The sequence below is a fragment of the Aulonocara stuartgranti genome, assembly GCF_965226115.1.
Source record: "Aulonocara stuartgranti genome assembly, chromosome: 9".
Lineage (NCBI taxonomy): Eukaryota > Metazoa > Chordata > Actinopteri > Cichliformes > Cichlidae > Aulonocara > Aulonocara stuartgranti.
The window spans coordinates 28,266,111-28,293,026 of NC_138960.1; the positions used below are offsets into that span (position 1 = coordinate 28,266,111).

Below are 26,916 nucleotides of genomic sequence, written 5' to 3' on the forward strand. Positions count from 1 at the left end.
CAGAAAAATGTTCTCAGTTCCTTGTGTGCAATGTTTTATCTCACTGCTGTGATGGGTGTTAGCATTGTTTTCTCCTGCCCAGATAATTCCAGCTGCACATTTTCCTGCCTGAAAGCAAAAACACACGACATTGCAGTATCTTTCATTTTAAACTTTTCTCTCGTGACTGTGGGGTCATAGGTCCCCGAATAATCGCTGATTAGCTTTCTTTGTGTTATAGAAGTATTGATCAAGTCACAGCACCAGGTAACCAGCAGGGCTTCCTTCTCCATGACATGCTATGAATAATATAGCTGAAAGATCAAGATATGTTAATTATTTATAAATGGCAGCCAAGTGGAGCCAGTGGCCTAGTGGCCTAATGGACAAGGCACCAGACTCCGGAGCTGGGGATTGTGGGTTCAAGTCCCACCTGGGTCAAGAATACATGGGGATCAATAGGGTTAGTAATTTAAAGCAGGTTGGCACAGGCTCCTAACCCTACTGATAAAGTCCTCCCTGTTGTGATTCATGCTACACTTAAGTAAGTTTTCTTTAATGTAGTTAAACATCTTTACACTGGCAAAAACGGGAGTTTGTCCCACTTGAGATCAAAGAGGGTTGAATGTGGCATACCATGTTGGGTTCGATCTCCCTGATCAAAAGCATTTCTCTTCTTTCCTACATTGCTGACATCCATGATCTAAAGCGTGTGAGGATGAGACAACAGGAGGTATTTGCCTTGCACCTTGAATTCAGAACAAAGGCCATTTATATAGACAAACATTCTACATCCACAAACCTTACACACAGACAGCTCAGGGGGCGAAAAGGACATTAAAAAAAGGACACAAAATTTTTATTTTTGTGAGGACATGAATATTTTAAAAGTAAACCTTTTACGAAAGGTCACTGTTGAATAGATGGCTGGTAAATGTTTTCTGTTGAATGTCACAAAAGCCATTTTCAGGCCATCAGATGAGAGCAATGGACCAGAGAGGCCCAGAGGCCTAATGGACAAGGCACCATCCTCTGGAGCTGGTGGTTGTGGGTTTAAGTCTCACCTGGGTCGAGACTACTAAAAAGGACACTTAACAAAGTCTCAAAAAGTGAGAACTAAAACGAATGCAGACTGAAAAAAAACTCCTTTGCTTACACGGAGTCACTGTTGATCTTGAAAATCTTATATAAATACTATATATATTTCCACAGACATGAATTATTTAGAAGATACCGGGAACATGCATCCACCGTTTTTGTAAACTGAATGCTTTGCTGCCTCTCTGTGGTCAAATGCGCACATAGACTTTTTTACTGGACTACATCGCAAACAAATATATGTGTGCAATATATAAATATACAGTGTGTTAAGAGACAAGAAAGAAGTGAATCTTCGGTGCAGCTAAAAAAAGAAACAGCGTTCACATGATTCATAAATATTACAGCGGCATACGTCACCCAACGAGGAACGCATGCGCAATGTGAAATGAAAGCAAACAGCAACATATCGATACCAGTCTCAAACTACTACCATAACCTTGGAGTCAGGACGGTATTTATGGGACTACAGGCAAAGGAACTTTACTTAGAAGCCAAAATAAGACACACCGAATCTGCCTGAAACGGAGCTTTCTCTAAAAAAAGAAGAGAGAAGTGAAACATCGCTCGCGTTTGACTTTTTGGAAGTGGCTCTAAAATAGTTCTCCGACTCTGCGCACTTGCTTCCTGTTGACACTGACTCTGTCAAATAACCAGTCAAACGACTCACTGACAGAAATGTAAAAGAAAGGAAAGCCGAGACCAGGTAAGAACGCGGGACAGGAGGTAAACAGACAGGCAGACGGGACTCCGCTGGAACTATTTTCTACATGAGTCTTCGGGCAGGATGTCGCTGAGTTCAGGCGGTTGGGCTCACTCCTCCCCCGATCACACACCGGACCACTCCGCCGCGTTCCCCAGCCACTATGGGGCCTCGCAGTCTCAACTTGGCTGCCACACCGTCCTCATGTCGGTTCGGGTGTCAGTGTGCCATTCTGGGATTCGGCCGCTGTGTCTTCCGGGAGCAGGTGATGAGTCACTGAGACTGCAGCTCAGCATGGACCCGGGGAAATCCGGGGAATTCCGGCTGTCGCTCCTGGAGAACGGCGGGACTGGCCGGAGTGTGGTGAGTTCACAGCAGTGCGGGGGTTGGCTTGTTGTGGTATGTGTGTTTAAACGTTGTTAACAGGCTGTGAAAAGATAATAGGAAAGAGATGTATTCTAGATGTACCTCCACATCAATGCAAGGCTTTATGTTGTCCAGGTTTATTTTTAATGAGCACTACCTCAAGCAGTGCAGTGATTTACAGTTTTCTGGCTTTACACCAAAGCCATCCTGGTCTAGGAAATCCCCGCAGACCCTCCAGGGTCTTAAGTTTCTTATGTAAATTGCCTTATGCAAAGGCCATACCCTTGACAACTTGAGGTAGTGATTCTAAATCATTAAATATTAAAATGTTTTTTGGCAAGGCAGGTTCTTTTTTTTAAAATAGATATTACCATTTTTACCACTCTTTTGTGAAGGAAATTAATGTCTGTCCATATCCTCTTTGCACAGGTTGTTTGGGTGTTTTTAAAGGGCACCCATGACCAAGGGGGACAGATTCAGGCCACTTTGCTTGGAAGCAAATGTTATGTTTTATACACATGTCTATTTTATCTAACTACATTTTTTTTACAATATAGTGGGAAATTAAAGTTTAGACAAATCCATCACACAGTGACAAAAACGACAGCCTTTGATTTCCTCTGACTGTCGCTCGCTCTTTATTATTTCAGACCATCGCCGAGTTTGATTTGAGGAGCGTGAACTACGAGGTGAAGTCGCCAAAGTGCCACGAGCTGAGTTTGGCCGTTCCTCCCAATGATCGCATCAGCTTCAACTTTCGCTGCGAGCAGGAAGCCCAGGAGTGGGCTACTGTGGTGATGTCGTCACTAAGAGAAGCACACAGAGGTCAGTCACCCAGGAGAGCAAATACTTGTAGATGACAAACAGATATTTGGCCTTGGAGCAAAGTCCATCTAGCCTTTTTATTCTGCTTATCCAGTTGACCCAGAAAAACAACCATTAACACATGACAAATTTAAAATAACCAAATAATTTAACCCCGCTAACTGCATGTCTTTGCACTGTGGGAGAAGCCAGAGTAACCAGAGAGAGCCCACTCAGACACGCTGAGAACATGCAAACTCCACACATAAAGGCTAGTGCCGGATGGTAGAGTCAAACCCAGGAACTTCTTGATGTGAGGCAATAGCTTTAATTTGCTTTAAATTGTTAAATCCTCCCAATTCTTTCGATCTTTGGGCTGAAGGAAGGACAATACTCGGTGTATAAATGCTCAATCAACAATTACTTTATTACATACAATTCAACACTTTTGAGCATCAACCATCCGGATGGGGAGACATGCATGCAGAGGGTCACAGCAAATCTCCAACTGGTGGAGGGTTACTCAAACTCTTATAGCATTTAGTGGCCCCCACCTAGTCGTAAAAACCTAAACATTCATTCTTTCTAACTCCTAGCGAGCCTGACTTATGGCCTTGGCTCCCTATTTTGTCTGCCTTTAACAACGGCGGCAACGGTGGGGGTGAAGCTCCCGTGGAATGTGCTCTCTGTCTCCTCTACTATCAGAAAAAGCAAAGTCCTGACTCTCCGAAAACAGTATTTCTTATAACTCAGCAGTATAATGCATCATGAACAATATCATTCATTCACACTGAATCAGCAGTCTAATGTAATACAAATCAGTTTAATAACTGTAATAGTTATCACCTTCTTCTAATTCAGGAGAATACTACAAACTAAAACTACATAATACTTTCACAATCATTAATCAGGGGTATAACATGGCATAAGATAATATTATAACCCCACACCACCATGGTGCAAATGCATTCAAATTTGCAAAATATTGTAGGATGCTTTTGTTATGCTGATCCACCCTGTAGGGAACTTGTGTTTGTGCAAATTAAGGTATAAAATTGACTGTGTTCAGTGGTTGGTAGCAACACCACCATGAACCTCACCATTCCATGCTTCATCAGAGTATAGGGTTTATACTCTGATGAACGATAAACCTCAGATTGTCTCAGTAGGCTAATAATGACATCATTGTGATGTTCGTAAAGCTATAAAGTGTCGTTTTAAGTAAAGTGAGCATCGTTTAAATCATGCCCTGAGCATTTTTCCTTATTTTTTAACATACAATACAGAGAACAAACCTGCGTCACTTCGGTGTTTGTTGTGACCTACCCTTCCCTTAACTTCTCCGGTATATGTGTTACTGCCCATGCTGACTGAAGGATGCTGAGGCCTGTGTGAGCTGAGAGCTCTTTGTTCTCATCATGGCTAAAAATAGTTGTTCGTGCCGCTGGCTGTATGTTTGAAGTTTCACAAAATCCAATCAATTAAAATTTATTTAAGCATGTTTTTAGCTAAGCAAACGCAACAACAGTGCTGTACAAATTATCGGACAGGCAACATGAGTAATATATGCAAAACGTAAGTTCGTACATGTTAAACCGTATAAGATAAACGTGACATACACATTGATTTATTAAAATAAAATCGAGAGCGATTACTTGGACCTGCATGAAGCACTGCGCGTCTTTCCTGGTCTGCACGGCTGCTCGACAGCGTTGCACTCAAACAATGGGGACCTCTCTTTTTTGAAAAAGTGCAGCGTTGTGTGCGTGACTGGGATACAAACTGTGGAAGTGATGGTCTGATATTCAAATTAGCCCTGTGGAACCAAGCACAGCACTGTCAACTGATTCCACTTTCATAGTGGAAACCGAGTGGCAGACGTTAGCTGTTACTCTTCATATTTCCATACGTTGCCTTGCTTCCCCCTCAGGGCTCAATTCACACAAACTTGCGAAATGATAAAATCACAGAATGATTGAGTTTCTTCTGGAGCTTAATGTGTTTTCTTTATCTCTTTCTTGTCTTTGAAATCTGTTTAGTTAAAATCTTTTTTCCCCCTCTGGGTTTCAAATTTATATATTGGCAGCCTTCTCTCACCATAATGAGCCACAGCAGCCCCCTGACGGTCCCCATCATCAGAACACCTTAGCTTTGCAGCAAACAGGTGAGTGTGACACCTCTGTTTCTGTTTTCATTCATTTATTTGTTGTTAGCGCCCTTCTGATCTCTGCATGTCTCTCTGTGTTTCATCATGCGTGCATTTGTTTCATCTGCAGAGGACACTTGTATAGAGCTGACCAAGGCGATAGAGGCAGGTGACATGCAGTCTGCTTCTGCCTTTGCTGCTACGCTCGCCCATCAGCGTGCTGCACTTAGGATCCAGCCCTCCACCAGAGACCACGAATACAATGAAGTCAAGTAGGAACACGATTACTCGTTATGATTTCGATACTTCGCGGCACGATCTATAATCAGTAGTTTTATGTTTTGATAATTTGATGTAATCTTAGTTGTTTGCACGGGTTTCATCTTGTCTCGCAGTTTGGCTGTCGTAGTGGAGGATTCGTCCTCATCCTGTTGTGTCACTGTGAAAGTTTTCCCACACATGACTACTGCGTCGCTGAAACAGCAGGTTAATTTGAGCTACACATATATATGTTTATCATATTCCTTTCACAGCATGGTTTCGATTCTGCCCCACTGTTAATGTTTCTCTCTCATTCATCGTCATTCTCTTTGTTTTTTTTCTAGATGTTTCTCGAATACGGCTTCCACCCACGAGTGCAGCGCTGGGTGATCGGCCAGTGCTTGTGCTTCGACAACCGATCCCTCGCGTCGTACGGTGTTCGTCAGCACGGTGACACGGCCTTCTTGTACCTCTTGTCAGCCCGCCACGCTCGCTTGACCCCGCAGGCCCTCCAGCAGGATCAGGAGAGCATCCTCCTCTTCAGCCCTTCATCTCAGTCTTCTCCAAACCCGCCACTCCCTGCTACCTCTGCAAATGGCCCCTCATCTCAGGACTGGAGGCCTTACACCACACTTCCTTCTAGACTCCTTACCAATACTAACACTGGTAAGATGTGGTCTCTTCACAGTGGTTTATGTGAAATCTGAGCTATTTAAATCACAATTACACATGTGTATTTGTTGCTTTACTAACAAAGGGCCTTTGAACACCTTATCACTAAAACCCTTGTGATCATTGCTTTGAAAAATACACCATGGTATGTCACTTTCTTATCTTCTATATGTTATTCTAATACGAGATGAGTCTTCCCACAAAAAAGCAAAAACTTGGCGTGATTTAAAATTGAAAGGTCTCCTCTTTAAGGTTGTGTTCTTGTGCACCTCCACATTGCTTCCAGGGCTCCTGCTATTCTAGATCAGTTCCTAAAAGTCCTGTTCTGCCAGTTTGCAAGTGTTCATCTGTCTATGATTCTGTGAATCATAAGACCACCCGTGATTAGTGGTGCAACGGATCACAGTTGATCTGAAATCCGAACCGATCCCACTCCACGGTTCGGTACGCACGTGATCCAAAGATTCGAAAAAGAGAAAAAAGTATGTGTATGGTGCGCGAGGTCAGTCTGTCAGCCGGTAGTTATGGCCAGCGCTAGCGGTCCAAGTGGCAGAGCAGAGGAGTTTGCGGCATTTAAGCAGCCCTTTGCCGACCAATCCGACCGGGCTAAAGTTATTACAAAAGCTACTGGGGTGTTTAGTTGCAGACAGGAGGCCGTATTCCGTTGTGCAAAACAAGGGGTTTAAACTGTGATGAACGTGCTTGAGCCACGCTATGATATCTCGTTGCGCGTCCACTTCAGTGTGACAAGATCGTTCCAAGCATGTATGAGCAGGAGAAGTTTAAAGTTATGGCTGAACTGTCCCAGGCATCTTCTGTTGCTCAAACTACAAATGGGTGGACCTCCAGGGCAAAGGAAAGCCACGTGACCGTGACCGCTCGTTATATCACAGCGGAGTGGCCCTGTACTGCCCTATAGATCACATTAGATTAGATGAAACTTTATCCCTCGGGTGGGTTCCTCCGGGAAATTCAGTTTCCAGTAGCACAGCACCCACAGAAGTTGCAGAATGTGAGCAGAAATATACCATATATATAAACACAGAGAATACAAAAGGGATAAAAAGAATAAATAGGAATAAGAATACAAGGGAACGGCACATTTCAAGTATTGTGAGTCTATTACACCGTTGGTTATTAACAAAAACTATTGCACAGTGAAAAGGCACTACAGCTTACTTGTTCGCCCCTCCTTTGTCCCCGTTTCCCCTCCCTCTCCCCTCCAGCGAGGAGTTAAACAGTTTGTTGGCGTGTGGGACAAAGGACTTTTTAAGTCTGCTGGTCCTTGACTTTGGGAGAAGCAACCTGTCACTGAACAGACTCCTCTGGTTGTTTATGGCCGTGTGCAGAGGATGCCCAGCATGGTCCATAATGTCCATATTGCACCTTAATTTGTTTTTATATAAGTGCGTGGAATGAGTCTTCAGTTGAATGTTTTTTAATAGGCAAAAAATACTTAAATAAGTAAATGGCGAGTCGAATTTTTGTCTTTTTTTTCTATTTTTGCTGATCCGAAAATTGATCCAATCCGTGACTTAAAACCGATCTGATCCGAACCGTGAGATTTTTGATCTGTTGCACCGCTACCCACGATACAGTATTATTGCAATTTTTAGCATTTTGCAATAAGCTCACAATAACATATACTACAATTTATCACAATGGAATCAGTCTGTGACTAAATGAGGACAAATTGGTAATTATACACTCTGTCAAGCTGAGTGTGTCCAGTGTTGGCTGTTTTTTCGGGTGAGCTGATTTATTGTAAGATTGCTCAGCTAAAATTATCTCAGGATCGCCGTGCAGGAGATGAACACTGTTGCTATTAGAGGGCTCGTCTCATGTTAGCAGAGCAGCTTTCCCATTTATTTACGTATCTTTATTTATTTCATAAAATATCGATATTTGGTGCCCCTGTATCGATACAAAATAGCCATGTAAAATATTGCAATACAGTGCAGTATCGATATATTTTTTTGAGTATGAAGACAGAGAGTAGGGCTCATGAGTGTGATGGTGTGATGAAAAAGCTTCTGCCTGCTCAGTTCAGCGCGTGTTGAACTCTCAGGCACCTTGAGACGTTACAGTAGTGGCCTGCATTGACAGCCTAATGCTGGGGGAATGAACGTTTCACACGGTGGGATGAATGTCGAAGGGAAAAGAGTGACAAGCATGCTCCTGACCTGTCTGACAAAGAACTTAATATTTTGTCACACAAAGTAGGTCACAGCACAGTTTCTGAGACATGATCTAGAAGCAGAAGTGTTTGAAGTTGTTGCACACTGCCCAAGAAGACCAAAAATAGTGACTACATTTAAATTAAGTATGGCTTTCTTTTTTTCAGTGACAGATTCAAAGACTTTATTGATCTCACCTTGTATGACTGTTTAACACCTTATTTCTATTGTTAGATAAAAATAAATAAATAAATAATGTAAAGTGAGCAATCCCCTACTAAACATAGTTTGTCTGTGACTTTGTATGGTCTGTGCCCACATAGTGAAAATGTAACTCAGCAGAATACCAAGGAAAAGAAATAATTACTCAATTTAAATCTATATGCATACACCATAAAGGTGCCATAAAGTCTTTCACACACTGGCATATTGAGCAAACTTGTTTGCACGCAGATTTGATGTTGGCTGCTCAGTCTCTTTTTTTTCTCCTTAAATGCCTCAGGCGGTTTAGAGAGGCAAAACATCAGAGAGATCAGAGATCTCATCAACCTAGAGATGCCTCAGCTTGATAAAGCCCTGAGCCCGAAAACATCGCCTACCCAGGTAATGTAATTTTTGTCAACCTATCGAAAACATATACTTAAAGGACACACAGTTAAGTTCAGTAAGGTAAAAAGAATGTAGAGAATAACGGCGCTAAACAAATTTTCAGGGTTGGTCATGTCCTTCGTGCACCTACATTAACAAACCAACACGGCCGGGCTGTGAGATCTGCAGTACGGACCGACCTGAGAACTACGTTGTCCCGGGGGGATATCGACCTGATACACTGGAGCTCAGAAGAATTCAGAAGGAGAAAGAAGCTATCCGACAATACCAGCAGGTATTTAAAAAAAGAATACATTCCGGGTAGTATGGTTTTACGTGCACATACTTAATATGATTTCTGGAATATAACATGATGGTGGGCACACAAAGCTCAGTTAAAAATTCAGGGAGGGGAGCACCACTTAGTGACACACAGTTTGGCCAAATTTGACAAAATGCTCAAAGTGAAACCGATGAAAGGGAGAGGGTGATATGTATTTATTTAGAAAAAAATTAATAACCGTGGTATTTGAATTGAAACTTTCAGGCTCTCTCAGGTTGACTCTCTTCTCTTCTGTCTCTGTTTTTTGAAGGAGAAAGGGAGAAGAGAGGGGCTGAAGAGTGCTGGGCTTCAAAACACCTCACTCCTGTTTAACCTGGACCAGAACTACTGAACACACAGACACAGGCAGACATACACCTTATGTTCATTTCTATCCTTGAAGCACTATCTCCACTGCCCATGACTATATTCATGTATATCCACATTTATGCAATAAAACTGTCGAATTTTACCCCTGAAGTCATTTTAAGCTGCCTTCATGCATCGGTTGCATCCCATATTTGCAGATTCATAAGATCGTGCAGTTTACAGGCTGTGTGAGAACATGTTACTTTTTTTTTTTTTTTTTTTTTTTTTTGCACATTTTCTGAAAAATGTGGAAAACGTGCTCTGAATGAGCAGTAATGCTGACAAGGACGGGCAGGTTTTTAAAAAAAACCTGTGAGATTTCTTTTTACATTTTGACCCTGGCTCCAAAAGACGTTACTCATATTGAACATCCAGTGACAGTCGTAATCACTGCAGCCTTTCAGCAAATCAAATGAAGTGGCTTTTTAATGAACTCTTTAGGAGCAATAGTTGCCACCGAGTTGAATGTATGAGTCATTTATTTTGCACTGCGATACTGTATATACTCTGAATGGATAAAAATAAAAGGTTTTGACTCTGTGTGCTTGTCTGTGTTTGTGTAAATGAGGATTTTGAGCATTTTCGAGTTTAAAATGCACATTATAAGAAAAAGCTGGAAGAGCGCAGTTTACAGAACTTGCCTTTAACCCTCACTTCCCTCCTCCAACAACACCGCTCCTTCTTCCAGGCGAGGGAGGAGGAGCGAAGGCAGAACTTTGCCCGGCTGGTGATGATGGATGGTCAGGACCTGGTGCCTAACCCTGAATCTGTGGAGTGTAGGATCTGCTATGCAGGCTTACAGCCGGGAGATGGCATCCTCCTGAGGGAGTGTCTGCACTGTTTTTGCAGGTAAAATTTAAGGGGTGGCGGTTTTTTGATTTGTTTTGTTTTTCTTGTACACCTTGGGTGACTTTTCTGTGTTTGTGTGCACGCCTGCTTAGAGAGTGCTTGCGCTCTGTCATTATGCTGAGCGAGGAGCCTGAGGTGTCCTGTCCCTACAGAGATGACACATACTCCTGTTCCTGCTTCCTGCAGGAGAGGGAGATCAGAGCTGTGAGTGAGACCAACTAACAGCTTCTGACACATTTTTTTTTGTTTTGTTTTTAAAGCTACAGTTTTATCTTTTAGTGTTAGCACACATTCACCATCTTCCTCCTGTTTCCTGGTGACAGTTGGTTCCTGCAGAGGAGTATGAACGCTGGCTGCAGAGGGGCCTTTCAGTTGCAGAGTCTCGGTGTGAGGGCAGCTATCACTGTGCTACTCCTGACTGTCTGGGCTGGTGTGTGTATGAGGATACTGTCAATGTCTTCCACTGCCCTGTCTGCAAGAAACACAACTGCCTAATCTGCAAGGTAGAAATCATACACAGTATATACTGGTATAAAATGAAATTTAATAATTTATTCCTGTCTTTTGTTCCTATATTGGTTGCTTGAACTCATGTGATGCATTAGATTTGCACATATACTATGTAGAGATGCAGACTGAACTTTGAACTAATTAATTAGTCCAAGCTCATTTAGAATAAGTTTATTTGAGTGGCTTCTGCCAGGAACAGTTCATTTTAATTGCACATTATGCTGTTAAAAATGAAAAATACTTTGTAAAAATGAATACCGTACATAAATGAAAAAATGTCCAAGTATTGACATGGTTTTAACTGGTTTGGTTGCCTCATGCTAACTGCAAATTGAATAAGAAATGTTTATTTCTGCAAAGAATGCCTGTTTTGCTCATTCCTAGCTACATTTTTATTGAATTTATCCAATTGTCCTAGAGTGATTTACATAAATTACAGTTTTTAAAAGATCCTTATTTGTTCCTCTTTCTATTTTCTCCTCAGTCTATCCATGAGGGTATGAATTGTAAGCAGTACCAGGACGATCTTGCAGCGCGTGCTATCAATGACTCTGCTGCTCGAAGGACAACACATCTACTAAATGTGAGCTACAACAGACATGGAGTTGTGGTCAGAAGTTTTCATACATTCCTTGTGGCATGAATATCACGGTAATTTGGGGTTTTTAGTTATTTCTTTGAACGGCAGGATACATTTTTATTACTTTGAAAAACAAGAATTGGGTGCACGAGTTTCTAATCCATACAGGCTCAGATCTATACATACAACCCCACTAACATTTGGTTAAATATCTCATAGCAAGTTGTACTATGAGCAGATGTTTTGGTAGCCATCAACAAGCTTCTGCTATAATTCTGTCTGTGATATTTAACCACTCTTCTTGGCAGAATTGGTAGAGTTCTTTAAATTAGTTGGTCTCTTGGCACAGACCCGCTTTTAATCCACAAGTCTTCAGTAGGTTTGAAGTTTGTACATTGGGAAGACCATTGCAGAAGCTTAATGTTAGCCTGCTTTATCCAATCCAAAACCAGTTCATGTGTGTATTTGGAATCATTGTCCTGTCTCAACACCAACTGAATCAAAGTTTCAACCATCCAGCTGTTGATTTACGGTGAAGCTGAAGAATTTGGAGGTAGTCCTTCTTCATTATTCTATCCATTCTGTGTATTGTACCAGTACCACTGGCAGCAAAACAACCCTAGAACACGATGCTACCACCACCATGCTTCACAGTTTTACTTTGTTTTTAAGTTTGAAAGCCACACCCTTACTCCTCCAAACATGTGTCTTGCAATTGTGGCCAAATAGCTCAATCTGACCATAAAACACATTTGGCTTGTCCATGGGGGCAGCTGCAAATTTCAGTTGAACTAGATGGTGTTGATTTTGGAGCAGGGGCATCTTTCATGATCAGCACACAAATCCCTTTTATGCAGCAAATAAAAACAAAAAGTTGTAGTCAATCACAATTACTAACAAGACGTAAGCGTGCCTTGGCTTTGTCAAGTTAAAAGACATTGTAGAACCTTCATCACTAATTATTAAAACATTTAAGTGAGTGTATGTATATATTTGTGCCTGTGTGTATACCTTTAAATCTGTGTAGATTAGCGAATATCTCAAATAAATTCAAACCTGTGCAAGAAATTCTTGGTTTTAAAGTAACAAAGTAACAAAAGATGTATGCTGAACAGTGCCACCCTGGAAAAAGAACCGTCCAAAGAAATCATTAAAATCCCCAAATTACCATGACAGCCAATGATGAGTGTATGTGAACTTCTAACCACAACATCTGTACTGTATGTGGGATGTGCGACATGACAGAGAGTTCTTTTGAGTTGTACACTGTTTTAAGGCTATTTGTAATGCACAGAGATAGAAGGGACAGTGTTGCAGATCCATTTTTACCTCTACTCGTAAGCAGTGAATGGCTTTGTGGTCTAATGCTTACAGACAAACTGATATATACTGGTAATGCTTTCCATATCCTCGGGTCTCATATTCTTTCTTCTTTTTCTTGTTCTCATTTTATCTCTCACAAACAGACTCTTGTGCAGTCAGGGGAGGCCATGCGCTGTCCACAGTGTGGCATCATTGTACAGAAGAGAGATGGATGTGACTGGCTGCGCTGTACAGTCTGTCACACTGAGATCTGCTGGGTAACCAGAGGGCCACGCTGGGGGCCAAGGGTATGAAATCTGTCCTTTCTACCTTAACTTTAACGATTTATCTATTTTTGCTTTATTTAGTAACCTTGGTCAGATAGACTCAAAAACTGTTTATGTCCACCTAAAAAGACTGCAAAGCCTTGTTTTCCATCAAAGCATGTTCCTCATTCTGTTGCTTTTAAAGGGTCCAGGAGACACCAGTGGAGGATGTCGTTGCAACGTGAACAACCGAAAGTGTCACCCTAAATGCCAAAACTGCCACTGAGAGGGTCAATATGGGTCAGATTGCCCCGAATGAATGAATGACTGAACTTGGGGAAAAAAGCTGCTCTCTCAATAGCATGGAAAGAAAGACTGAGATTTCTATTTAAGCTATATTTAATACAAAACTGTGCAGAATTTATACATTAAATACATACTGAGATCTTTAATCAACAAATCTCTAACAGTCACTTATTTTCACTGGTTTTTCCACTGGAATCCGAATGAAAGAAATAATATTTTTACATGTCGCTGCATCTCACTAATAAGAATGTGGTTAGTTATGTAACGAAGATGAGCGTGGTCAGAATTATGCGGTATAAAAAACAGGAGTATTTACTTTGAATGCATGTGGTGCCTTTTCAGAATGTTTGCACAGCTGATGTAGCAGTACGGGTGCGTTACTTTCTGTTTAAGCAGTTACGAGCCTGGATGCATTACAGAAAACTGAAGTGGCCTTGTTTCTCGTGCACAAAAATCAGTAGCAGGGTGTTTCTGAATGAAACAAAATGTGACAATTTTTTCTCATTGTGATAGATGAATGTGATAAATAGATGAAGCAAGAGTCCTGAGTTACATATAGAAGCATTTCTGAATGTGTGTATGTGTGTGTTTGTACGTCTGCGTGATGCCGTGTAATGACTGCATGGGTGCCTTGTTACCAAAGAGGTTTGAACCGAAACAAGTGTGTGTCTGATTATTCCTTCGATTGGGCTCCGTTGGTCTGATGGCTGAGAGAAACCAGACTGTTTTCACAGAGTCGTGTTTTATTACCCACGACTCTGTGTTCCCCCAGAAACTGCTCACATTTGAGTATTGTGTGATGACATCACCAATAAATGTCAACGTGTTAATTAAAAGGCAGGTATTGGTTGTTAAGTTTATATTTCCTGTATGGGGAGGCACATGTAAACACCTTTTGTCAATAAGCTTTTATTCCTGTAGAAGACCTCGGATACAATAAAGTAATTCATAACAGTGTAAATACTTGGAACATGTTTTTATCCATGTACGCATCAATGCCCTCTCTCTTCACTGGAAAAGTGGGGGGGGGGGGGGTGCGCCTAACTTCAAATTCCTGAGTTTTCCCTCGACTACACTACTGCCCAGAACTGACAGGCCAAGAAAAGATCCTCACTCCTTTCTGTGTGTAAAAGTCAGCACTGTGCTGCTGACTTTCTGTTGTGCCTTAACAATAAATAAACACCATTCAAACTCACACGTGTGTTTGTGAGTGATTTAACGTAGAACTGAGTGAATGAGCAGCTTTAAAGCTGTCATCGTGCTTTCTAATCCTTTAGTAGGGTACATTTTTCACAGCTTGTAAATATTCAAAGGCTATTTGTAGCGTCCAAAGAGAAGACTTGGTGACTTCTGCATGTCTTCTTAAATGCACAAAAACATTATCCCTTTCTTTCAACTGCTCCCTTTAGGGGATTATTTCCCCATCTCTCCACCTAACTCTAGCATGCTGCTCCTCCATCAACCTTCTGCATCTCCTCCTTCACTACATCCATGACCCTTCCAAACTGCGCTTCACTCCCAATGACAATCTTCAAATCTTTAACTCTGACACTTCAGGTGAAGCTGGTTCGCCTCCTGTCTTTCTGTCAGTGCCACCATCTCCAAACCATACGTCATAGCAGTCGTTTCCACCTGCTCCACCCACTCTGCACTCTCTACTTCACCTGTCTTCTGCACTGTGTTGCCTCGGATGCTTGATCCCGGGTATTTAACCTCATCCGCCTTCACAACATCTACATCTAGTATTTCATTACATCTACATCACATTTTATTAATGTTACAATTTGCGTATTTAATCAGATGGGACCACACTTCAGAACAACAAACTCTTTCAGCAAAAACCCTTTAATCACCTTTCGGTTTCAAGGTTATTCCTCCAGTTCGCCATTCCTGCAGTGGACTTCCTGCGCGCCTTTTATCGCCGTTGTCACATTTTATAGTGCTTTATTGTTGTTGCTGTTTAGCATTAAAAAACAAAACAAGCACTTATTTTCGAGTGCACATGATGTTCGTTTAAGCGCAAAGTCAGTCCCACTTTCCACACCCCCTTCTTCTTTGCGAGCACTTTCACCCAGGAACTCGATATGCTCAAATTATAGACCTCGAGCTCCCTTCAAGAGTTGGGGGTAGTGATGGGTCGTTCGCGAACGAAATGGCTCTTAGAGCCGGCTCTTTGACGTGAACGACGCGAGCCGGCTCCTTATCGCGAGCCGTCACGTGGGTTTTTTTTTTTTCTTTCTCTCAGCCTCTCTCTCGCACTTTTTTTCCGCTTCACTCTGCACGCGAGCCTTGTGCTTTACGCTGGGCAGAGGGGGGAGGGGCGGTAGTTACACTCAGTAGCACAGGAACAGAGCCAGAGAGAGAGAAAGAGAGGCAGGGACAACAACATTAGAAAGGTATAGTAATCATCCACAACTATTTTCGGTTGCAGATGATAAAGGATTGAGAAAGTTTATTCATGCAGGTCCATATGACAGAGAATATGCATGTTCTTTTAGTTTTCATATTATAATTTATATTTAATTGTGTTGTGGTTTGCAGTGTTTTGTGTTCTTTTCACTTTAAATTTGTGAAAGGAAAAAGCTGAAAATTTAAATAGTTAAAAGTTGAAATGTGAATAGTTGATTTTTGTATTATATGATTTATTTATTACATTTTATGTGGAGTGAATAAATAAAAGTATATTTACGGTGGCCCCTAGAGACAAAACACGTACAAACTCCAAAACACGTAAAAACTCCAAAACATGTAAAAACACGTACAAACTCCGAAGCACGTAAAAACTCAGAAGCATATAAAAACTCAGAAGCACATAAAAACTCAGAAGCATATAAAAACTCAAAACACGTACAAAAGACAACAGAAGTGCTCCAGGATGCTGGGCGCAGTGTTGAGCCTTTGTTATCTTGTGGCTACACAAGCCAGCAAGTACCAACGACCGGACTTGGTGTGTGGTAATAACAGGTAAATGAACTTTTTTTTAAATTATTTGAATATATATGAGTGCCTGTGTATAAATACACAAACAATACACACATGCTTTCAATTGTGTAATTTAAGTGATCTAGTAGCTCTGCTTTGGAAGTTCAGTTAATGCTAGAAATGTGTTTTGGAGTTTGTACGTGTTTTGTCTCTAGGGGCCACCGCATATATTTATATATAAACATATATAAATAAAACCACTTGTTTTTACGTTAGTAATTCCTTTTGTGCATAATTTTATATTATTGTTAATAATAAATTAATTAAAGCAACAAAACAACCTGAAGAGCCGGTTCGGAGCCGAAAGAGTCGGCTCTTTTTAGTGAGCCGAACCGAAAGAGCCGGTTCTCTAAAAAGAGCCGGAAATCCCATCACTAGTTGGGGGAGGCGGAGTTAAGACCGGACAGCGGCACCGAGGAGCTACTTCGTCGTTGTTTCTCTTGGAAAAGGAGGCAGAGCGGGGTTATGGGAGGAGGATTTGACCGACGTCGGATTATCAGAGATTAGCAGACTAGCAGTGCAGCAGCAGTGCCCGGCGCACAGGTGAGTATGTCGGTGCTGTTACTAGCTGCTTTGCTTCGTGTCCGGCATGCTTCACGCTGTGAGCTGCATGCAATGGAGCTCAGTTCGCATCGGTTTAAGATGTGCATATATCTCAGGTGCAGAAAAACTTCACTCTTGAAGGATTCGGGCAGAGTTTGTAAGGATTTCTGTCTCTTAATGCTGGCTGACCTGTGTGATATTCCTGCATGCTTCCTCTGGAATATGCATGCTACTGTCCTACTTAGTGCAGTTTGATCACGTCTGTTCGCTTCATTTTGAAGTAATAGCATCAGATCACCTCTTCCTTTTTTCTGTAAAGACCTAGTGGAGTCTAGATTTGTATAAATGATCACCACATTTGTTTAAACTTACATTTCTGGGACTTTACCGCGCGTAAAGCGTCACCTTGCACAGTAGTGTGGACAAAGTTCAAGTGGATATCAAGGTTAGCGTAGTTATTAATCGTAGACTTTAAAAAAGTTAGTTAACTGAAATTATTTTGTGAATTTTTACAACTAAGAAAACTATAATTTAGAAAAATAGAGAGATAATATGCATAGTTTTAGTTAGTTTGGTCAAAGTTTTGTTACACCTTTGCTGATGTGGACATTGATGGACATATTTCTAGAGACTGGGTGTCTATAAGACAGCTGCCTTAAAAAAATAAGACGTTTGTGTTTGTTGTAATACCTGTACTGATTTTCATAAGTCTTTACTCAGACATACAATAATAATTAAAAAGAGTAAAACTAATAAAAACTAAACCGAAACAAGGAAATCCACTCTGGAAACTAAACTGTTTTAAAAGCAAAAAGTCAAAAATGAGATAAATACTAATTAGAAAATGTGAAACTATAGTAACTTTGGTAGCCATGCATGAACTTTGCAGATGCATTAGCGGTGCACTATGAGAGAGGAATGCATGTGTTGTCTCTGCAGTCTGGAGTCATATAAACAAAGAAAAACCTGGAGGTCTAGCAGAGAGAGGAAAATGAGTGAAGGAGTGAGCATGGTGGCAGGCTGCTGGCTTAAAAATAAGAAGGTGGTGTTTTTTAAACGAGAAATGTTCCTTCTCCTTCAAATTAAAGGTTCCTTAGTTGCTCCTGTATCATCACAGTGTTGAATGAATAATTTTAACTTCCACGTTCTCCTGTTCTTTTCTTATTATAGACTTGGGAGTGGCACTTTACTTTCTTCACTATGGCTGAGACTAAGGGGAAATTTGACTTTGCCATCGACCGGGGTGGCACCTTCACCGATGTGTTCGCCCGGCTGCCCGATGGTTGTGAGAGAGTCCTTAAGCTGCTGTCCCGAGACCCCCAGAACTACAAAGATGCTCCCACTGAGGGGATCCGCAGAATCTTGGAGGAGGTAATGTTGTGCTGTCCACCTTCAGCCAAGGAAATATCAGGTTAATTGCTGTCATACTGGCTGTCATTTCACTGTTTTTATAGATTATTAATAAGCATGTATCAAAAAAAGCAGAATAGGCGGCTCAATGTGGAAACGATATGTAATATTGAGCAACACTACATTCATATCCATACATTATCTCTAGGGATAGCTGTATATGATGCTGATGTTTGCATTTCTTGACAGGAAACAGGGAAGGCGTATCCCCGCGATCAGCCTGTAGACACTTCTCTGATTGGCTGGATCAGAATGGGCACTACGGTAGCAACCAACGCGCTGCTGGAGAGGGAGGGAGAAAGGACGGCGCTCCTGGTCACAAAGGGATTCAAGGACCTGCTGCACATTGGCACTCAGGCCAGGCCAAAGCTGTTTGACTTGGTCTGTTTTTTCAGCCTGTACCAGTGATTGTACTGCATGTGGTGCTCATTAGTAGTGTGAGGCACGGCTTGTGTCTCTGCAAGGTTTAGTTATTATCTCGTTGTGCTCAGGCTTGTGGCAAGTACTGGAGTTTGCCCTGAGCTAGCTGTAGAGTTAACACATTAAGTGGTCGCTTATCTGTAAAGCTCAGGTTACGGATCAGTAAACTGTGGCTTACTGTGCTGTACATAGATTTTTTTTTTCTTTAACCTTTAAGGTCAGCAGAACACACCAACTAAACCTGATAAGCTTTTGCACCATAACAGTCTGAAGCCTTAGCTGGTAAAAGCAGTTACTGTTATTGTTTATCACTTTCTGGCTCTTCCCAGTACATGCGCTTTGAGCTGGTATACCTTGTGTTTGCACGTGCGTAACAGGAGGTCGCGGTGCCTGACGTCCTGTACGAGGAGGTGATCGAGGTGGACGAGCGAGTCGTCCTCAGGCAAGATGGTTGTCAGCTGCCCAGAAAAGATCCCGAACGGATTGTCACAGGTGCGAGGGGCAGTTGTGCGCTCCCTTTACTGCTAATTTCTTCTGCCGTGTTAGCAGTATGTGGCTTCAGGTTTTTAGTCCATCCAGAATTGCCTAATATTATACCTTTTAAACATTAGCAGGTTATCAGTATCAGTGTGAGCCTTTAGCTAAAGCATTGTTGTTACTCCCAAAGATCTAATTTCCACATCTGAAAAGTGAACTGATGACTTCATGGGCTCAGTCACTGGTTTCATGCTATATTGTAAATTACTGGAGTCAGAAAGGAGAATCCTTCAGGTATATGCTCATGTCCCATTTCAGTACGCTTCATAAACTGCACTGCCAGTGGGAATGTGGAACAGTGGGTACGCCCATCTTTCACACTGACTGTGCCACTCCACAAAGCGTCGTGTGGTGCCTGTACAAACTGTGGAATCTTGTCAATCTAAACAGACTGAAAAATCATGAGGTTAATTAAACCAGTAATTCAGCTACCTCGACTTCCTTGAAAAACTGACAGCTATAACAAGCTAACAAGCACTAAATAGCCCATTATTTATACAATAATAATGCATTTGCCCAACAAGCAAAACAATGGTTCAAGTGCAAAATGCAGCTTTGCATTTTTAATGCAAAATGCAAAGCATGGCAACACATCTAATCTGTGGAAACACCTGGATGAAGCACAATGATTTTCTTTGGCATTGTGTGTAAATATTTTAAATATATAACAAAATATTTCAGGTGAGAGTTATGTTTTGAATTTATTTTTTCAGAGTGAGGAAAGTAATGAAAATAAGTTCTGTTGGCTATTGGTTCAAACATGGAAGCCTTAACTGACATAATTTCACTTAATCCCACTAATCCCTTTGTGTGTCTTTCCCAGGCAGTACTGGGGATTCCCTTGAGGTGTGGAAGAAGTTAGACTTGGAGCAAGTAGAAAAGGACCTGAGAGGAGTTTTGGCCCGTGGTATCACCAGTCTGGCTGTCCTTCTTCTGCACTCGTACACGTCAGTATTACAGCTTCTTTAATATTTACTCACGATCCTAGTCTGTTCTCTTGTCCTCTCCCAGTAACTTGCTTCCATTCTATAAATAAGACCTCGGTCTACCGACGTCATACCTCAGCAGCCTTATCTCTTATCTCGGTACCCAATAGTTCTCATTTTATGCTTTTTGTCACATGTCACACTGAAAGCCCAGACTTGGTGTTCTTTGCTTTAAGAAAAAGGTGATCAATGGACACTGAAGTGATAAGACAAACACATTATACTGCAGAACAAATTACGTAAGAGTTTAATGTTTCACTTGCTTTCTAGGATTACGTCTCTTTCTCTCTGTGCTTCAGATGGTCCGAGCATGAGAAAGCAGTGGGCTCTCTGGCTCGTCGCTTGGGCTTCAGCCAGGTGTCTCTTTCCAGTGAGGTCATGCCGATGGTGCGGGCGGTGCCTCGAGGATATACAGTCTGCGCCGATGCCTACCTCACACCCAAAATTCACCAGTATCTAAAAGGTTTCACCTCGGGCTTCAAGGATGGCCTGAAGGTTTGTTTTTCTCGCGCATCAGTCGATATGTTTCAGGGGTTGACAATTTTCAGAACTCTATTGTATGCATAAGTACTTTTCCTCTCAGTTAGACACTCTCCCACCACCCCTTTAAGTACCACCAGAGACAAACAGCAGCTCTCAACCATACAGCCCACATATAAATATGTACTTAACCACACCTTTAAACTAGTCTGAAAACATAAACCTCTCATGTCTGTGTGTCTTCAGGATGTAGATGTGTTGTTCATGCAGTCAGATGGAGGCTTGACTCCCATGGAGCAGTTCTGCGGTTCACGGGCTATTCTATCCGGCCCGGCGGGAGGTGTGGTGGGATACGCCATCACCTCTTACAGCCAGATGGAGAAAAAGCCTGTGATTGGCTTTGACATGGGCGGTGAGTGTATGTGGGAGCAAAGGAGACAACTGAGCATCTTCTGGATATTGTCTTGAAGTCTTTTTGTGTGATCTTCATACAGTTTGTTGTCTTCCATGTGCCACATCCAGGATTTGATATTTCTGATCCTATGGAGTAAAGTTACGCTTCTCTTTTGGGCGATGTTTTTAACTTTGGTTTTTATCTTTAGCTTTTCGTGCCTACATGCTCTCGTTTGTTGTTGTCTGCAGGAACGTCCACAGATGTGAGTCGGTATGCAGGCCAGTATGAGCATGTGTTTGAGGCTACCACAGCTGGAGTCACCCTGCAAGCACCTCAGCTGGACATCAACACTGTGGCTGCAGGCGGAGGATCGCGACTGTTTTTCAGGCAAGTTTGCACAAATTGTGTAACGGACGGTGGGACTAGCTCCATATTTGCGAGCAATCTTCTATAATACCAGTATAATGTGATGATGTGGTAATTGTGATATTACCCATTTTGACTTTGATTGTTTTATATTTTATTTATTTTCTTATTTAATGACTACTCTCTGTATTTATCTTCTTTCTAACCCTACCAGATCAGGGATGTTTGTAGTTGGACCAGAGTCTGCAGGAGCACATCCAGGACCAGCCTGCTACAGAAAAGGTAACAGCTTTTCCGTTATTCATGTTCTACTGTTGCCAGCAGTTGTTGTTCGTTCTTTCTTTCTTTCTTTCTTTCTTTCTTTCTTTCTTTCTTTCTTTCTTTCTTTCTCTTTCTTTCTCTCTCTCTCTCTTTCTTTCTCTTTCTCTCTCTCTCTCTCTCTTTCTCTTTCTCTCTCTCTCTCTCTCTTTCTCTATCTAGTGAACCATTAATTGTGCAGTTTCAGCTCTTTTTTTCCCCTTTTTCTCTTTTTTAAATCATTATACTGAGTCCAGCACCCACTGGCACGGAGCTTGTTCTCCTGTCCTGTTCCCGAGGTTAATCATCCGATTTATGCGTCAGAAGGCTGGAAATTGGCACGTCCAAAGTTGAGATGATATAACACAAACTTGCCTCATAGTTCTCAGTCAGAACTGTAAAGTGTGTTAACAAAAAGAAATCGGAGTCTTCTTTGTTGACGTTCCCTGTAGATTCATTGGTTAGCCTTAAGCTTCATTTCAGATACCACCATCCTCGGTGCCAAGTAAAGCACTGAACGCTAACGCTGACTCAAAACTCAGAACAATGGGGTTATTGAAAAACAGACCGAGACCTGATTCCCTGTCGGGTGCTGTGGTATTTTCCCAGGTGGACCTCTGACTGTGACAGATGCTAACTTAGCCCTGGGTCGTCTCATCCCTTCCTTCTTCCCAAAGATCTTCGGGCCCAAAGAGAATGAGCCTTTGTCCCTGGAAGAGACCACGAAGCATTTCCGTCAACTCACTGAAGAGATCAACGTCTTCCTGTCTTCAAACCAATCACAGGCACTGATATGTACTGGACTACTTTGTGGAGTAAGTTCAAATATTTATGATGATATTAGGTTTAAATGCTCTTCGCGCTTTCATTTGAAGGCTGATGCTAATGGGGCCAACCACTCACACAGCAGACAATCAGAGATGAGCATGGAAGCGGTTGCCATGGGATTCATTCGTGTCGCCAATGAGGCAATGTGCCGGCCAATCAGAGCTCTCACACAGGTATGTTTGGTATTAAACTGTGTTTTCTACATTTCAGCATAAAAAATCATCTTGTTGTTCTCTCTCCCACTCATTTCCCACCTGCTCCACTCTTGCAGGCCAAAGGCCACGATACATCTCAGCATGTGTTGGCGTGTTTCGGGGGGGCAGGCGGTCAACATGCTTGTGCGATTGCCCGCTCTCTTGGGATGAAGACTGTCTTTATACATAAGTAAGGCTTCTAGATTCTGTTTCACTAGAGGTGAAAGACAGCTGAGAGCCACGGAGTGAGCAGTTGCCCGTGTTTATGATTTGCAGGTACAGCGGCGTGCTGTCAGCGTACGGTCTGGCTCTAGCAGATGTGGTGGAGGAGGTGCAGGAGCCGTGCTCTCTGCAGTACAAGCCGGCGTCCTTCAGTGAGCTTGATCAAAGGGTTGAGCAGCTATCCAAACGCTGCCACGATACACTCCGTGCACGAGGCTTCACCAGGTTAGAAACCACAAAACAATACATGGGCTGGGGTCAAGCACATCTGTAAGACTCCAGGCATGCTAGTCAACTTTCAAAGCTAAACCGCATACTGCAGCTTTTACAGCAGCATGGCTTTATAGCAGAAGAGTCTGGATGTTAAACTGGTGTGCCTGCAGTCCAGTATCTGCTTTCTTCCGGTCCCAGATGTTTACACACTATTGTTAAAAGAAGAGGAGGTGCTACTCAGTAGTAAACATGGCTGTGTCCCACCTCTTTTGAGACGTGTAGCTGTTATAAAAATCAGAATTTGCTGATATTTTTGTAAAAATGGTTCATTTTCTCAATTTCTCGCTTTAAAAATTTGATATGTGATATGTTCTATTTTGAATAAAATATGAGCTTATGAGATTTGCAAATCTTTGCGTTCTGTTTTTAGCTTTATTCTGCACAGGGTCCCAACGTTTTTGGAATCGGGGGTTGTATATAAAATTCTTAAATCCACAGAATAAAGTGAAGTATGAATATGTGTGAAACAAGTAGAGGTGACTATAAAAGTTTCTGTCCATTCAATTCGGATATGCATAATTTAAAGGATGAATGTTAAGGAGGCACCAACTCATTTAAAGATTTAAAAGCAAATAATAAAATGAAAAAGGGACTTTGTGGCCTTGCTTACATTTTGTTAAAGTGAAAAAAGCAAAGACGTGAATGTTAAGAAGTCATGATGTTTGTTGAACAATCGTAGCCGCTAGACTAAAGTAGTCTTGTTTGTCGTCCGCTTCAGCGGTCAGATAACCACCGAGGTTTTCCTCCACATGCGTTACGAGGGCACGGACTGCGCTCTCATGGTTACCGCTGCCGGATACCCCAGCAACGCCCGGTCCTGTAGAGCCGGAGACTTTCGTAGTGCCTTCACCAAACGGTTTGCTCCTCTTCTCTTTACCCATTCATGTCCTGAGCTTCTGGCTGCTACATGTTTTCGCTTTCAGAGGGCTAAATCACTGCTGCGTACACTTTGTTTATATTTTTGGCTGTTGTTGTTCATCTTCTTTTATCTTTAGGAGAAAATATTACATGACATTTGTACACAGGACCCTTGATTTCTTACTCCTCCTCTTAACTCTTTTTTTTCCTTCTTCTTATTACAGTTATCTGAAGGAGTTCGGGTTCACCATCCCAGACAGACCCATCATGGTGGATGACATCAGAGTGAGGGGTTGTGGGCAATCTGGTATTACATCAGTTTACAAAGCAGAAATGGGACACAGACAGGCCAAACCAGCCACGGTAAATGGAGTCACTTACCGGGTACCACATATATCACTTATCAGACATGATCACACGCAGGCAGTCTCACCAAGGCCTGAAGGAAAAACGATCAAACCTGGGCCGCTGCATGGTCACCGGCTCAAGCTGTGACCACGTCTGAGTTTTTAGAAGCTGAAAAAAAAGAGCCTTTAATAAAACAAAGGTGGTTACCAGCAGGTGAACATAAAAAAGCAGCATGGGAGAAGTGGGAGATGTTCACAGACAAATGTTCTGTTCCATCATTGTAATATTGATGTTTTACCTAAACTTGTGGGCACATTTATTTCATGTCACTCTGTTTCTGCTCTTCTGTGTAGATAACCAAGTGTTACTTCGAGGGCGGTTACGTCGACACCAGTGTGTATCTATGGGAGGAGCTGCCGTGTGGTCACAGCATCCAGGGACCAGCCATCATCATTGACAAAAACAGGCAGGCATTTGCTTTTTGCTGACAACTACCAAATTAAACATATCTAAATAATGTTTTATATTCTTTATGCTCTCCTTTTTGCATTTTTTGAACTCAGGACATTAAAATCTATTTAAATTAAGCAAATTAAACCTCTGCGTTATCAGTTGAGGTCCTTGTTTCAGCAGTTTTTACTTCTGTGGATGTGATTTTTAATTTCCTGTGCTGATTTTTGAAATGTATTGTACTTTGTACATGATTTGCTCCGGTTTCCTCCATCAGCACCATCCTGGTGGAGCCCTGTTGTGAGGCTCGTCTGACAGAAGGTGGTGACGTTTGCATGACGGTAGGCTCAGACCCTCACTGCGCCCTCGGCACTGAGCTCAACACAGTGCAGCTCTCCATCTTCTCCCATCGCTTCATGAGCATCGCGGGTATGCCAGCATGCAAAATCAGATGAGGAAGAAGGTTGTTGAAGAGTATGAACTTCCTGTTTACCTCTTCTGTCTTCCCCTACAGAGCAGATGGGCAGAGTTCTGCAAAGAACCTCCATCTCCACGAACATCAAGGAGCGACTTGACTTCTCCTGTGCTGTGTTTGGACAGGATGGAGGTCTGGTGTCCAACGCACCTCACATCCCCGTCCACCTGGGAGCCATGCAGGAGACTGTCCAGTACCAGGTGAGGCACGAACAGTCCAGCCATGTGTGAGTGAGTTTTTCTTAGTGTGGCCATACACGTTGAATGACAAAAGGATGTTGTTTTTTTTCTTCTGTGAGCAGCTCAGATCACTTGGGAATAAGCTCAAAGAAGGGGATGTGATTTTGAGTAACCACCCATCTGCTGGGGGCAGCCATCTCCCAGACCTCACAGTGATCACACCGGTCAGTCCACCACGCTTTTCAACACTATTTCTTCCCTCAAATTCTTCTTCTATTCTTTCCTCATTGCCTTTTTTCTTTCTTGTTCAGGTGTTTAGAAAAGGAGTGAGCGGCCCTGTGTTCTTTGTGGCCAGCAGGGGGCACCACGCCGACATAGGTGGCATCACTCCAGGCTCCATGCCACCCCATTCCACTTCCCTTCAGCAGGAGGGCGCTGTCTTCACTTCCTTTAAGCTTGTCACTGGTGGGGTCTTCCAGGAAGAAGGTAAGTGAGGAGGAGACGAGTCAGGACCTGAATGTGACACACTTCTGAAAGGAGAGAGCATAGAAAATCAAGAGATGACACTTAACTTAAGATAAAGAGTCATTCTTTGGCACTTAAAGGACTCTTTGTTTTTAAAATTACTAGTAAATAATAATTGTTGTTTTTTTTTATTGCTCTGTTGACAATTTTATTTTATTTTTTTAGCATTCATTTTGTTTTCTAGACCCCTTACTTCCTCTCCCATCTCTCTGTATCAGCTGTAACTGAAGCTCTGATAGCTCCAGCCCAATACCCAGGCTGCTCTGGGACTCGAAATCTCCATGACAACCTGTCAGACCTGCGGGCTCAGGTGGCGGCCAATCAGAGAGGGAGCCAGCTGGTGGGAGAGCTGATTGACAGTTATGGACTTGCTGTGGTTCAGGCCTACATGGGATACATCCAGGTAAACTGTTGCTACAAGCAAAAATTTAAAGAAGAAAAATTTGATTTTTTGCCCCTCAAAAGGTTGATGATTTCAAATCTCAGTGACCTTGACCTGAAGCACAGAGGTCAAGATTTCTGAAAATCTTGTGAATGCAATAACTTGAGAACAAGGCGATGAGGGGTAGCACTGGTGGCCGCAAGTATTCTTATTTCTGAAAAGTATGGGCTATGAGGGTGTTGTAAAGCCTCTGTGCATTTTAGAGCAACGCAGAACTGGCGGTGAGGGACATGCTGAGAGACTTTGCACGGCGGCGGCGGCAGGAGACGGGCTCCTTGGAGGTGGAGTCAGAGGATTTCATGGACGACGGAACACCAATCAGACTGCGGGTTCAGATTAATGAAGAAGAGGTGAGGAGGAATCGTAACACAGCATATTTATTAGTTTGCAAAGCTGGGATAGAAACCGC

At 42.3% G+C, this 26,916-nt stretch overlaps 2 protein-coding genes across 3 annotated transcripts in view; both read left to right on the plus strand.

The window, feature by feature from the left end:
* The first annotated feature begins 1,440 nt into the window (after positions 1–1,440).
* On the plus strand, positions 1,441–14,493 carry shrprbck1r (sharpin and rbck1 related). Its single transcript, XM_082546512.1, has 14 exons — positions 1,441–2,143; positions 2,797–2,971; positions 5,037–5,114; positions 5,227–5,368; positions 5,492–5,582; positions 5,702–6,023; positions 8,709–8,809; positions 8,919–9,089; positions 10,174–10,334; positions 10,427–10,538; positions 10,658–10,837; positions 11,329–11,427; positions 12,891–13,034; positions 13,198–14,493. Exons 1-14 carry the CDS (start codon positions 1,865–1,867, stop codon positions 13,276–13,278), a joined length of 2,136 nt encoding a protein of 711 aa, XP_082402638.1. The 5' UTR covers positions 1,441–1,864; the 3' UTR covers positions 13,279–14,493.
* A 940-nt stretch (positions 14,494–15,433) lies between these two features.
* oplah (5-oxoprolinase, ATP-hydrolysing) overlaps positions 15,434–26,916 on the plus strand; it is a 35,621-nt gene continuing 24,138 nt past the window's right edge. Inside the window, exons 1-24 of one of the 2 annotated variants that reach the window (XM_082546499.1) lie at positions 15,435–15,694; positions 16,659–16,823; positions 17,763–17,865; positions 17,994–18,194; positions 18,423–18,614; positions 19,031–19,145; positions 20,014–20,137; positions 20,476–20,671; positions 20,903–21,068; positions 21,299–21,437; positions 21,631–21,698; positions 22,323–22,498; positions 22,589–22,714; positions 22,813–22,925; positions 23,012–23,182; positions 23,949–24,086; positions 24,313–24,451; positions 24,790–24,902; positions 25,164–25,315; positions 25,401–25,561; positions 25,663–25,764; positions 25,852–26,026; positions 26,284–26,468; positions 26,711–26,857. In XM_082546499.1, coding sequence (XP_082402625.1) covers positions 17,815–17,865; positions 17,994–18,194; positions 18,423–18,614; positions 19,031–19,145; positions 20,014–20,137; positions 20,476–20,671; positions 20,903–21,068; positions 21,299–21,437; positions 21,631–21,698; positions 22,323–22,498; positions 22,589–22,714; positions 22,813–22,925; positions 23,012–23,182; positions 23,949–24,086; positions 24,313–24,451; positions 24,790–24,902; positions 25,164–25,315; positions 25,401–25,561; positions 25,663–25,764; positions 25,852–26,026; positions 26,284–26,468; positions 26,711–26,857 — 3,150 coding nt within the window. In that variant the 5' untranslated portion in view covers positions 15,435–15,694; positions 16,659–16,823; positions 17,763–17,814. Of the gene's footprint in view, positions 15,695–16,658; positions 16,824–17,762; positions 17,866–17,993; positions 18,195–18,422; positions 18,615–19,030; positions 19,146–20,013; positions 20,138–20,475; positions 20,672–20,902; positions 21,069–21,298; positions 21,438–21,630; positions 21,699–22,322; positions 22,499–22,588; positions 22,715–22,812; positions 22,926–23,011; positions 23,183–23,948; positions 24,087–24,312; positions 24,452–24,789; positions 24,903–25,163; positions 25,316–25,400; positions 25,562–25,662; positions 25,765–25,851; positions 26,027–26,283; positions 26,469–26,710; positions 26,858–26,916 lie in introns of both variants that reach the window. The other variant, XM_082546500.1, reaches the window with a different exon arrangement.

Bases quoted from the DNA above. Each gene is read 5' to 3' on its own strand.
- shrprbck1r (XM_082546512.1), top strand. From the start codon at position 1,865: ATGTCGCTGAGTTCAGGCGGTTGGGCTCACTCCTCCCCCGATCACACA. The intron at 2,972-5,036 runs GTCAGTCACCCA...ATATATTGGCAG, and splicing joins ACTAAGAGAAGCACACAGAG to CCTTCTCTCACCATAATGAG. The intron at 11,428-12,890 runs GTGAGCTACAAC...TCTCACAAACAG, and splicing joins GGACAACACATCTACTAAAT to ACTCTTGTGCAGTCAGGGGA.